Source organism: Austrofundulus limnaeus, unplaced genomic scaffold (assembly GCF_001266775.1).
Source record: "Austrofundulus limnaeus strain Quisiro unplaced genomic scaffold, Austrofundulus_limnaeus-1.0 Scaffold119, whole genome shotgun sequence".
Lineage (NCBI taxonomy): Eukaryota > Metazoa > Chordata > Actinopteri > Cyprinodontiformes > Rivulidae > Austrofundulus > Austrofundulus limnaeus.
In genome coordinates, this window is record NW_013952521.1 from 463,277 (window position 1) to 477,199 (window position 13,923).

Sequence of the window (13,923 nt, forward strand, 5' to 3'; positions counted from 1 at the left end):
TATATATATATATATATATACAGTATATGATGAACATTAAAAAAAGTTCTGTAATTTATTTATCTATCAACACAATTTAAAATTTGATGTATAGCCTGAAGTCTGTAATTTTGACACAATTTGGAACAGATTCTTACGAAGAGCAAATCTTTCCCACTAAACTGGACATGTGACTCGGACATAAGGGTGTCCAGGGATTCCAGGGGATTAATCGTCAAATTACTCGTTATCGGCTTAAACACCACAATTAATCGTGATTAATTTTTTTGCCGATATTGCCCAACCCTAGTTAGGATATAAAATTTATAAAAAATGAATGGAAGTCAATGCGTGGTCCCCACGGGGATATGCAAACCGTGTGTGTGTGTGTGTGTGTGTGTGTGTGTGTGTGTGTGTGTGTGTGTGTGTGTGTGTCGGGGGGAATCTAACAGCGCCAYGTCGTGGCGGCTGCCGTGCGTTGACTCGCTGACCTCCCGGTGACTCCTCCGCTGAGAGCGCCTCAGAATGAGGGGTGGGCGGGGCTGGCTCTGGGCGCGTGTTGCCATGACAACACCTGCAGTGTACCGGCGCGATCGTTTATTTACCACTCAGGGGGGCTGGCTAATGGCGGCGTTCTGATAGGCCCATCGCTCACGCCGCCGACCGCAGGACGGACTGACAGCCGCCCGAGCCTGCAGCGGGGAGAAGGTGAGCCGGGGCTGCTCGGGTGAGGCGAGGGGCGACGGGTGAGGCAGGTGTCGTGTCACGCCGTCATTTAGCACAGAAACAAAACATTCCTTTAAAAATCCCCATCGTCTCCAGAAATGCACCGTTTTTTTTTTTACGAAAATAAATCCTGCACAGATACTTCCTTTCCTCTGTTCCTCTCACCTTCGCCCGTGTTGAAACAAACACACACACTCTCACACACACACACACACACAATCCCAAATGCATACAAACTAGGGGGAGTGCTAATAAGCCTGACACATGAGGCATCTCTTCTCGGCCACCAGCTGACTGAGGCAGGCCTTGGGCGTGATGGAGCGCAGGAAGTCTCTCATTGCCCTGCCGCTGAACCCACCTCCTGGTTGTTACAATCTCTCCCTCCTTCCACATTTCCATCCCCCTCCATCTCTTCCCCTCTTCCTCCCGTAGCAGCCTTTCTGCTCGCGTCCTCCCCGTTTTTATTTCCTGTGTTTCGCTTTTCTTTTCTTTTTTTTACATCCYTTGAACAGACTCATCAGATGCACTGCAGTTCTTCCATCATACAACCGGTGTAGCACAAATCTGTAAATCTGTTTTCAAATCCCCCACACTTGAAGACGTCAAGGAAAACTGCGGGAAAAGGTGTAATAATTTGGGCGGATTATGAGGACTTTGCATCGGGAAAAATCTTCTTTAAAAAAAAAGGGATAATAATCCCGTATAACCAGCGATTGGAATGGCTACTTAGTGTCCATTTTTCCAAGTGGGCTTTTAATTAAATCAGAGAATTGGCCTCAAATTGGAAACATGACAGAGCAGGAGAACGTTTGAAAATATCTCAGGGACGATGAGATTTAATAAAAAGAAAACCTACTTGCTCCTTTCTAATGCACGCCTGGGATTACAGATAGCTTCTTAACTTAATAGCAATTTAAAGTGGATTTGTGTATGCCACTGAGTGTCTGTAATGATGGCTGTTTATGCCGCCCCTCATTTATAATAATTAAGCAGAATGGATTGGGGGGTGGGTTGCTCGGACGCGGTTCTGGGCTATTGGCTTGGGCTGAATAATGACCTACTGTAGTTGACCGGGGGATGACCGCTGCCTCCTGCATGACCCCAAACCCCAGACTCACCCCCTGCTACTTTGGGTGGTAAATAGGATGTCTTGCCTGTCTATAGTGTCTTGGTGTCTATGGCCACAATAGCAGCTTGGRGTCTTTAAATTGCTGTGTGACAGGGTTCACACACAAAAGAATAGCACAACCCCCCCTTACTCAGTCCTCTTTGTCTCTCTTGCTTGACTTTTCCCATCTGATTGTTTGCCCACTTTTCCTTTTCTTCTGCTGATCTCAGTAGTCGTGACCTGTGGACAGCAGGCCACAACAACTAGCGAAGCAGAAACTAAACTTTTAAAATAATAAGGTTTGTTTCAGGCAAAAAGTCCTAAAATCACAAAATATTATTACCTTCCTATTTTAACTCTTCCTCTAAGAACTTGATTCTTTTATGACTTTAAGTCCTAAGCTTTCACTRCCTAAAACCACCACAAGGTGTCAGTGGTGTCCAAGTTCTCATTGTCTCCATCAAGCTGCAACTTTGGCCAAATGCAAAGTGACGTTCTGCTTTGGGARCCACACTGGATTGGCTGGTCCGAATCCGTCTCTCCAGATTCTGGTTGGTCATGGGAGGGAGGCTGAGAKGGGGAGGAGGGGGTGATGGGAGTAGCAGCAAACGCCTGCCAGAGTTTTAAGGACCCTGRATGGGTTTGTGCCATAAATCTCTTGCCACTCCATCCTGCCGTTCCCCATGAGTGCCTGTGGGAATACAGGAATGCGGCGGCTGACCTGTAGAGCTCACGTCTTTTGATTCAGGAAACATAAATTAGAGGGCAAGAATGTGGGACAACCTTCTGGTTTGGCACGGGACAGGTCCGACGGAGTGCCTGAGATTTACGCACGTCGGAGAGAGAAGCAGAACAACAGTTTCCACTGCTGCTGCCGTAAACGAATCTGATACACTGTAAATCCTCTTATAAATGTCACGGCTAGGATGCAGGTTAGCTGATCTTAGCCGCAAAATGCAAGCTCTGAGAAAATGCAGCGCTAGTGGTGGGGAAAAAAACATAAGATGGATTTTAAGGTGTGTTTCTACTTCATGTATCACCGCCATCGAGCTCTGCAGAAGGCATGTTAGACATCGCTGAAACCGGCGGCGAGATTAATTCTCTTGAACTAATGGGATTCATATGAGTTGTGAGGTTCCTAATTTATTTACTTTGTCAGTGATGCACAAATATGAGCCCGTACACATCAACACGCAACGGAGGAGAGGGAAAAAAAACACAAATACAGTAAAAATGCTCCCACTTTACAGTAAGTGAGGGATCAATAATGATGGATGAGGGCCTTTTATGCAATCGGCATGTTCTCCTCAGTTCACAGCCATATGACACCACGCCTGCGGCTATCTCATTCTGCACTTCARCACTCAATCACATGCTAGCTTTAAAAATAACAGTTTGTTAGCACCATTGATTTAGCACTTAGAGCGTGTCCTTATTACTGTGTAATTATGGTCAGTGTTGACATAACAGCACAGAAAACCAGGCCTCCCACCCTCCAAGAGAATTTATGGGCCCTGGTTTTATTACGGCCATTTCGTGTGTCTGGGTCCCCAGTTAAGCGACGGCGTTGAGTCCTAGCCCAGGGCCCGTATTTCATTCATCGAGGTCAGGGATCTCGAGGAATCCCCCACAAGCGTAAAAACCGAACAGTGGCGAGGTCTGCGTGTCGACACAGGGAACTCCTCCCCAAGGGCTCATTAAAATAAACAGGCTATAATCCAAATAATGCCATTCACGAGGGCAATAAGACGCCATTAGGACGCAGAATGGGACACGGGTTGAGTCGCGTTGCCGCAGAGAACCAAACGCTCGGAGGCCGTCCGGAGATCCCATCCAAGTAATTTACAACCTGACCCTCGTTTAACGTTCGCTGGAAGATAATCAGGCTGCGCTCGTGCTCCGTCACCCAGTTATGGCCTTATCTCAGAGCTGCCAAAACAAAGATAATCTCTATCACAAACTAATGCTTCCAACACGGACAGAGTTTGCTTTTAGGGATCTTTGTCGAGGCAGTAAACTGATCTAAAGAGTGAAATATAATCTAGCGAGCGGGGCTGAGGCTGTTCTGTAGCGCAGAGTCAGCTCCCCCTTTGTTACCTCCAAGTACGGCGCTTTTGTCATCCTTATGTGAAAAATGAAGGTGGCTGTTTTGACATTCTCCTCCTATCAACCTGCACACGCAGATGGGGACGGCTGGCTTCTCATTAATCATGCGCTGCCAAGAAAACCTCGTTTAAAAGTCCATCTTCTGTGACGAGCATCACTCACCTGTGTTTTATATGTTGCTATGGAAAACAGGGACGATGTTTATCTATTTGAACGTAAAACCGTGTTTTAATCCACTAAAAGTGCTGGAAATCATTAAAACTTTTTGAGATTAAAAGTTGAGAAATTGCTTAGGGTTGCCGTGATTATTCAGCTCATTTAACGCCGTAGATTAGGAAAATCTGTCAACGTAAAAGTGGATGATGTAAGGATATTAGATGGGAAAGGATTTGAATGTGTTGAAAGATCATATGTTCGTCTAGAGGGAACATTTTATCTATTGTTGCTCTCTGCGTTGTGGTGACATGCAGTCTTTTATTCAGCCAAATCACACTACTGGCTCGTCCACTTAACGCCTACGTTATAGAAAAGCAATCAACCAAAAACTCCACCATCGTTCTGTGGATCTGGTTTGGCTTTTCTCCAAATGAGAAGAAATCCCCTCAGGTCRTTTTTAGTCAACACATCATTTTTATGACTTTATCTTTTCATTCCTTAAACAAACCAGACATTTGGAAAGGGCACTTTCTACGAACTTCTGGTGCGTAAAACTCGAGCCAAATCAAACATGCAGATCTGAGACCCTTCTGATTCAGTCTGGTCTCAGGTTCTGTTAACCAGCTGGGTGCAGGTAGAAAGTGGACATGAAGGCAGATGAGTTGCTGGGCCGACTCCCGTGAAGGGAGCAGCCGAAAGACAAAGACAATTTTTAAAATTTTAAAAGGTTGAACTGAATAAAGGTTTTTATTATCCACCTTAGTAATACTTTGCTACGTAGTTATGAGATTTTTTTTATTTTTATTAATTAAATTGTTTATTTATTTATTTATTTATTTTTGGGGGGTAATACCCTTGTTTCCTCAGATGTTGTGAAAATATCAATTTATTGTTTATATATTAAAAAATCATCAAAACAAGTCCATTTCAATAATTAAACCTCAGCATAACTCTTCTTATTTTTTCCTTTTTAAATAAAAGTTTGTCTATTTTATTACTTTGATAAATATAAAGAAGGCTGGGAGAGGTGGGGGTAGGATGGGGGGGTGGGGGTGCTCAGCTGGGCTTGCATGTAAGAAAGTGGGGCTTTGAGAAAAAAAAGGTCTGTGTCTCAATTCACGGGCCGCATCCTCATGAGTACGTAGCCCACCTGGACCATGTGGGCCACGTCYTTCCCAGTCCAGGTAGGCTGCATGAAACTGYTGTGAAATAAGACAGTCTAGCCTTAGCTTGAARTATGTTTGTGTTTGGATGCGTATTTACACRTCTTTTYACTGGAAGAATAACTTCACAATTAATTACGTGTAAAGAAAAAAAACATTAATAGTYTGAATTTAGCACCAGTATCACTACTTGCATTTTATTTAACATCTTATTGCAGCATGAATTTCATCARCTCAGTTGCTAAACTTACATTTAAAAACAAATTCTTCGATCCGTGATGAATTTCCAAACTATGCAGTTTGTTTCTCTGTTTAGTTTGCTGTCGGCGCATTGAATCCTGGGATATCCTCGGCCAGGAAGGATACTCTGATGTATCCTTGATTTTAAAGATTTTGTGGGCCACATGAAGAGGAGCCTTCAGATTGGGACAGCACTCGGCACGTGGCAGTGACGTATGCGGCCAACAAATGGCAGCACAACGGCTCAGCGGTTAAAACCGTTGCCTCACAACAAGAAGGTCCTGTGCGGAGTTTGCATGTTCTCCTCGTGTTTGTGTGGGTTTTCCCCGGGTGCTCCGGTTTCCCCCACCCCTAAATACATGTACAATAGTTTGCCTTCAGGCCCAGGCCTCCCTTGAAAAAGAGATCTGCAATCTCAACGGGACTTGCCTGGTTAAATAAAAATTAAATAAAAATAAATAAAAATGCACAGTGATGAGGATCCAGCCCATGAATTCAGACACAGCCAAGGAAACCATTGGTCCTAACAGTCAAGGCAGCTAAAGCAGTCTGTAGATGCAAAAGCACCAAGAAGGAACAAGTTTTAAAAAAGTGTTGGAGGGGTCTAAAATATGGGTGTTTCTCTCCTCTTTCTAATAGGTAAAGCCATGTGACTGAATTACTGATAAAAAGGATTTCCCATTGGTTTGCTGCAGCTTTTAAAATAATATTCCTACAACTAAGGCTGGGCAATAATTCAATAACAATATATTAATAGATACGTGTTCAATACCAACAGAAAACATGTTATTAACTGCTAAAGGTTGACAACTTTCTGATAAAATAAGCTAGGACGTCCCGGCTAAACAACACCAGGAAAGCTAAGGTTTACCTCCAAAAAAGCCTCAAGCTGTTAATAGATGACAAATGCCATCTAAAAAAATAATTGCTTGTGCTTTATTTTGAAATGTGTAAACCAGGGTTTCTTTCTCCTTTTTGCCACATTCAAGCGATATAGCGCTAGCTTGCTGGACCAGTCCACCATTGTAGGGTTAATTTGAAATTAATTATTGATTTATAATGCKGTTACATTGAAATGAAACATCTAAAAACTGAATAGGGTGTCAATACGACACCGCAACAGCTAAAAACTGACACTAAACGAAGTAAGCTAGCAAAAAAAACCTGTGGAGTAACACGTGCAGTGCCAGTTTTATGTTTCACCACCGTGCCTCATAACTGCCTAAAAATAAAAAAGAATGATGTGGAGTGAGAAGAGAAAATGTGCTACAGCTCGAGAGGAAATTGTTGATAAAAAAAGAGTAAAGGTTTGGCAATATTTCAGATATTTTAAGTTTGACAAAACTCAGACCAGTGTTGTCTAAAACTAATCAATAATTATCGATATCAACCAATATGAAATGCTTATAGCATTGAAGGTTTTCAGCCATATCACTTAGTCCCACCTACATGTTAAATATTCAAACTTTTAAAGTTTTAAATACGTAAAATCTTCATTGTATTTCTTTGTCATGTTGAATTTTTTTCAATTTAAACCAATATTTTGTAACTTCATTTACAAGTCTACATTTTATTTTGTGTTACATGCAAAAATTGATTGTTAAAATTAAAAAAGTTTCGACAAATAAAAATTAAAATAGTAGCGGCATCCCTAAAAGAGCTGTAGCCAAACCTCCAAATCTTTAACTCGTAATTATGAGAAAATAAGCTCCTTCCTTCTTCCTGCCGCTCCTCCTCAGATAATTTGGGCTAAACACAGAACATGATGATTCAATTTGAAATCGACCAACAGCAACAATCTGGGAACAAGTCCCACAACGCAGCAGAGCACGGGCGCCCGAATTACAAGCCATTGATTTCCAGTAGGATGTCTTTTCACTGGTAGATGCTCCGCATGTAACGACAAGATGGCTATAAAACACGAGGAAACAGATTGAGAGAAAAGAGCTGAGATGCAGGATGGCTTTCACCTGCAGTTTACATCAAACAGAAAGGAAGAGCTTCGCATGGCTGCCTGCTCAATTAACCCCTGTGATAGAGGCTCCATAATGAACAACAGCTCCATTACGCAGCATCCGAATGGTGCTTCACCCTGGCGGCCCGTGAACAGACAATGCAGCTGTTGGTGCTCCTCTGCTGCGGAGAGAGGCGAGCGCTCGCTAACGGAGGAATTTAGATGTTGGGGATATCAGCGTGTTCTGAGAGTAAACGAGCGCAGGGTGATTACTAGAGCTGATGTTGTTTAACCCTTAAATAATTAAAACGTTTCACACATCTGCTCCTGGAATCATATCAACAAGTCCTGGGTGCGGCTTCCATTAGACAGAGAAAGTAACTTTCTCCAAACTGAAGCCAAACTTGGTCCAGAAATCAAGGAGAGGATTAAATAACTTTTACATTTTGCTGACGGTGATGCTGACCTTGCTGATGATGTAGATGAGATCTCCTCTCTTAAAGCCCAGCTCATCTGGCTCGTCAGCCTGGCAGTCCCATAAACTCTGGTAGAAGTTAGCATATTCTGTTGACCCAGCTGAAAGGAAATACACAGATTCAAATCAAACCCACAGWGGCGAAGGGCTGCTCTCACATTTCACACAAAGCTTATTCTGCCTGACCAGAGTTTCCAACCTGATTTATTGTCCTCCACGCTGTCATCTGCTGCTTCTGGATTCTCCTCTTCTGAACAAATAATAATAAAAACATAAGAGATTTAGCAGAACCCAAACATTAAAACTTTGTCCTCTGAATTAATAGTGCTCAGTAAGTTTCAAATTGTTCTAAAATGATTTTAATGGTCGAAACTGCAAATGTTCAAACAACTACAATTAATGATTTCATTGTTCATTTTGATGTCAACACAAGAGTATATTTCTCTGAAGATGGCACCAAAAAAGTTTTAACTTTTCTTGAAGGAATGAATATCTCAGTAYGTGTTGTGAATGACTCTCAGCTACTACCACACCTAATTTCACCCCAATATCTTTAAACTATTTAATATAGGTCGACCGATATTTTGGGCTGATATTTCTGTTGTTTTTACTTGTATCTGCATTAGCCAATGCGTGCATGCATTTGCCAATACAAGAAAAACAAATAAYCTTAAGATTGTTTYTATTGTTATACTTCTACACTGTTTGCTCTCCGTTTTTAATATGTTTTGTTAATAAATGTTTATTTTTTATTCAAAATTAGACTTGTGTAACATTTGTTATCATTGTGTCACTTTTATCATGAATATGGAGGAAGAAAAAGCGATATCGGCTTTCAAGTGCCTGTGACATCAAATTTTTGTAATAAATATGAATGCATTTTTTGGAAGGAAACATTGACAGCATATTGTAAAAAAGATTTCATGCTGCTGAGATGAACAGTTGTTGAAATATTCACATGTGAAGTAACAGGAAGTGATGTCAAAGGGGAATGTCTGAACGTGAACAGAGAATTGCTACAAAGGCCAACAACAAAGACTGTAAAGAAGAATCTGATGTTTCTTTAGATTATTTTAATTAATATAATAGAGAGATGAGGAAGAGTCAGATTTCAAACAATATTGTTTAATGAACAAAGACCAGAGAGTTTTATTTCTTGAAGAGTTCCCCTTTGATGTCACTTCCTGTTTCACTTTGTCTGAGCAAAGTTCAAAAGAAAATATGTCAATTATGGGACATAATGAATAAAATAGTGTATTATACCAAGTTTCTTAAATATAAAAATGTTTTCTTTGACTTTTTGTATTTCATGAATATACATGTCACAGGCACTTTAAAAATTGGACTAAAAAAAACCTCAGCAGCACATATAGAGGTTGGACTGACCAAAATAATCCGTATCAGCCTTAAAAAATCTGTATCGGTCGATCTCTACTATTTAAGTTAATTCATTAGCATTTGCTACGATYACATCAAAGGATTACTTCCTGGGGTGTTTCATGAAAATCTATCTAGTGGTTTATGAGATATTTCACTAATAGAGCTGCCTACAAGTAGTTAATGGCACAATTTAAAGCCATCTTCCACTGCTCAGAAGAAGAGTTGAGGACCAGTGTCAGCTACTACCACACCAGATTTCAGCTCAATATCTGTAAATTTGACTGAGTTGCAACCATGTCTGTTGGCTGTGGTGGCCATCTTGAATTGGGTTGGCTCTAAATGTTTATCAGACATAGATCTATTACTTCCTACAAAATATTTCATTATTTTTATTTACAGATAAATCAAGAGCTATTTACTGGTAACATAGAAACAAAACTGAAATAAATATTGTCAAATGATGGAACACAGGGTGAAAATATGATGCTTTTTTAGTTTCACCAAGCTGTTCTTTTACAAACAATTAAAACCATGATGATCATGCAGACATGATGACAGTTTGCTGAAATAATTAAGAGAGAGTAATAAAAGGAAGCTTTCACATGAAAATATTTACTCTTAAATAGACAAAACTTCACAACATGGACTGATTTGTGCACATCCACCTGAATACAGCTAAATAAGTTTTTTTGTTTTTTTTTAGCGGAGCAGAGGCGGACGAGTCATTGACCGAGAGGCGTGGCAGACGGTGGTCCGATACGCCTGCCTCCGACTCCCACATCCATCCTGAACAGAAGCAGGCCGACAGCGATGCCGCGACGCAGCAACACTATCCACCTTCCAGTACAACCTGCGCCTCGCCTTCCAGGAAGGACACACACACACACACACCCACACCCACACACAAACTGTGTCCACAGGAGTATTTCTGCTCATGTCTGTGTTTGAAAGTCACAACCTCCCTGAACAAAAGCTGCTCGTTGCGCCACAAAAAAAGGGGTTTTAATTTTGTTTGCAAAGGGTCTAAACATTTGTTCGGTTCTCCTCAGCTGCTGTGAAGAGGAGCATTGCACCATGGAGGGGCCACTGCTATGGGCCGATGGTTTCTATATCAAAGTGATTCAATTTTCCAGTCAATAAAATCAGTCATCAGCACTAGAGCCAATGCCACCATCGCACTGCAATCTGCCTGCAACTGAGCCATGATGCTCCAAAAAAACTGATGGGTCTCATCAACTAAAAACTGATGCTGCCATAAGGGATGCAATTTCCCTAAATATTAATATTCCTACATGTTCTTCAAGGGGAAAAATTGGGATATTTTTGATATTTCTGTCCTACGGATGAAGTTTTGACACAGGCTAAAACATCATCGCACCATTTTAGGGAGCGGGCGATATTTATTCCAAACAGACAAATCCCAGCAGCTTCTCCCTCTCCTCCTTCAGTTGTGATTAGTGGAAATCTGAATAATTTAACAGCCTATAATCAGTGTGTAAAAGCTGTTGGTGAGCACAGAGAGGTGCGGGATGATTGATAAGCGACGGGGTGAGAAAGTGAAGGAAAGAGCTCGTCATTCGATACGCCATCTGTGGTCGGGGTCTGTACCTCTTCCCAGATGGCTCTGAACGACGAGCGTGACAGTTTGAAGACTGATCTCCCTTTCACCGGTGATTTTGGCAAAGGTAATGTACTCAGTGAGTGAAACAGAATCTTGATGTATCTTATTTAATAGAAACGGTGATGGACGACGGCCCTGAGAAGATCGGATCGCCTCTTTTGTCCTTCCTGGGATCTTGTAGCCGCCCCTCCACACAGGAGTGTACTCCCCCACCCCAACTTCAGAAAGAAGTCGCACACTTTCAATTAAATGTGTGACGAAAAGGCACAAGGAACTATTTTAGGTCATGAGAGATGTAGTTTTTACTTCCTTTCAGCTGTTGCTAGGCAATTTTAGCCAAAACTCATCTTAGTGGATTGAACCGTGAGCTATTTGTTGCCAGGCAACATTAGCTAATTGGACGTTCTATGACAGAGCATTTCCAAGCTCGCGGTGATTTCAGCAACGAGAACTGCTCAGAGACAAAGAGGCGGACCGGAGGGAGCAGGTTTCAGGCCCCMGCCAATGGTGAAGGCAGAGTAATAATGTTTTTTCTGTTTTCGTTTGTCTTTACCAAAATCTCATGAACCACTGAAAGGATCAGGTGTATATCTGCAACTGATCCAATTTTAGAGTCAGTCCAAATCAAGATGGCTGCCGCAGCTAACACAGAAATGACTAAAACATAACTCAGTGAATTTTACAGCAACTGAGCTAAAAGATGGCGCGGTTGTTGAAAACATCTTCAGCAGGTACAAYATAGGGCTGAGCGGTAWAYGTGACAGACGGTAGAAACGRTATGAAGTTGGCCTACGGTAGAAATTGACCCTCTACCGTCCTGTCGTCAGTTATGTCATCGCACCTGTGTCAACATGGCTGCGAGTGCAGAGACAACTGAGCATGAGGAGTTAGAAATATTCTGAAAATAAACGAAGAAATATAGTGTTTTAAAACACGTATAGAGAGAATAAATCCTGAAAATTTCCTAGGGATGCACGATAAATCGGCATTCATATCAGTAATGTAATATATATAAAACATTCTTTTGTACTTCTGTTATGTTCATTTGTACTACAGCAAAAATGCTGGGTTTGATTATGATTACAGTTTTCTGCTAAATAAATACTCTAAAAATTACATTATCTTTGCTTTTTATGATAATTTTCTACCGTGATATATACCGTTACCGAGAAGGGATTCAATTTATACCGTGATATGAATTTGAGGTCATAACGCCCAGCCCTAGTACAACAGATAATATAATTACGTTTCTCCCATAATGGCTGTATCGCTGTTGTTTTTCAGCACAAGATGATTTTAGTCCAAAACTCTGACATGAAAGGCTCTTTAATTTACAGTGAGAGATCAGTCTGGGTGTTGTTTCCACCACAACATCCTCTTACCCGGCAGCTCCTCGTAGATATCGTCACCGTCTTCATCAGCCTCCATCATCTCCTGTCCTCCACCTCCTCTGCTTATGTGGGAGGCCTTGGGCAGCCTTGGTGGGGTAGAGTTGGCCAGCCCCTCAATGTCATCATAGGTCTCCTCCTCATCCTCGTCGTCGTCAACGGGGATGACATTGGAGCTGAGATCTATGAGAAAAGGTTGCAGCGTGTGATAGGTTAGGGTGAAGCTGCAGCTCAGCGTGGGACAAAAGACGCAGATGTGCATTAAAGGGTGAAGTGATCAAAAAGCCTGCAGGGTGTTGGCTGAACAAAAGGAAAAAATAAGTATAAAATACTGAATTTAAGCCAAAAATAGCAATTTCCATTGAATATAGTTTACAAATGATAGAAATAAGCTATCATTATTTGTATTTTTTATTTTAAATACATAAAAATACATTATTTCCAAATATATGACAAGCTGTAAACCTAATCTAAAAAGTAAAACAATGCTAGAGACTTTTTAATAAGCTTGTCTTGTTTAATTGTTGAACTGAAAACTATAAAAAAAGGTTTTCCTGAACTTCATCAAATGGTGCAGTTTAATTCAAATATTAGTCTTTTTCTTGTAAGTTGCAGACTCTATAGCTGCATAACTCAAAAGCAAAATGGCTTTAGAGAATTAAAACACAGGACATCGAGGAAAATCATCTCTGCTTTCAGGTATCATAAATAATCATCCATATGCACGGCAGCGAGTTAAAATTTGGAGCAAAAGCTGTGTTTGGAGAACGTGAGACAAACTGCAGAGTGTCCGTTTCTTCCCGCAAAGCGGTGGCCCGGCCCTGAGCCCGTTTTAGAGAAGACGAGACACGAACGCTGGCTCAGATGGAGGAGCTGTCTGATTGCAAGCAACTGGCCACTGCAACACAGAGTATCAGGTCCTCTGCCGTCCAGCAGCAGCCGAGCAGAAATCAATGTCACTGGAGGATAAACCAGAACATCTACCAATCAATTTCCTGTAAGCTGGAATCTGGTGGGAGGGTTGAGCGGGGAGGAGCTGGAGGAGCAACATGATGGTGCAGCTCACATGGGGGGGCGACACGCCGAACGAGGAGCTTCAGGACTCTCCAATTCGGGCGTGTAGTCCATTAAGATAAAAAGCTCCCGCCCACTTTTCACCTTTTTAAGGTTCTTCTATTAGAAGTTACCACAAATCAATCTAATGTCAGTTATATTTCAGGCCAACGTTGTAAATAAGAAACTGTTTTTAATGTTTTGCCTGGTGAAATAAAGGTTAAATGAATATTTATATTATTTTTATTATTGCACTGTCTGAAAACCATATAGCAGGTTTTTTTCTGAAGCGATCACATGATACAGCTGCAGAAAAACATAAAAAATAAATTAAAAAAAAAAAGGAAAGAGACGATGGCTTACCTCTGAGAACAAAATTAATTTGGTCCACCCATTCTCGGGCCTCCTGAGGGCTGCTGGCTGTGAACTGCAGGGAGAGGAGAAATAATGTCACTATTTCACACCTAAGAATCTTATTATCACCTCTGAATTGTCCAGATCTCTAAATATTATTGTAATAAAGAAATACAGGTGAGAATTTCACCTTTTTGAACAGCATTAAAGTATATATATA

General features: G+C 41.4%; 1 protein-coding gene across 2 annotated transcripts in view; it reads right to left on the reverse strand.

Annotated features, from left to right (window-relative positions):
• The window catches only part of skap1 (src kinase associated phosphoprotein 1), a 37,930-nt gene that overhangs the window by 3,384 nt on the left and 20,623 nt on the right, over positions 1-13,923 (reverse strand). For both annotated transcript variants that reach the window (XM_014014754.1, XM_014014755.1), the window contains exons 9-12: positions 13,713-13,776; positions 12,291-12,479; positions 8,107-8,157; positions 7,899-8,008 (exon numbers count right to left, since the gene is read on the reverse strand). In XM_014014754.1, coding sequence (XP_013870208.1) covers positions 7,899-8,008; positions 8,107-8,157; positions 12,291-12,479; positions 13,713-13,776 — 414 coding nt within the window. The remainder of the gene's footprint in view (positions 1-7,898; positions 8,009-8,106; positions 8,158-12,290; positions 12,480-13,712; positions 13,777-13,923) is intronic.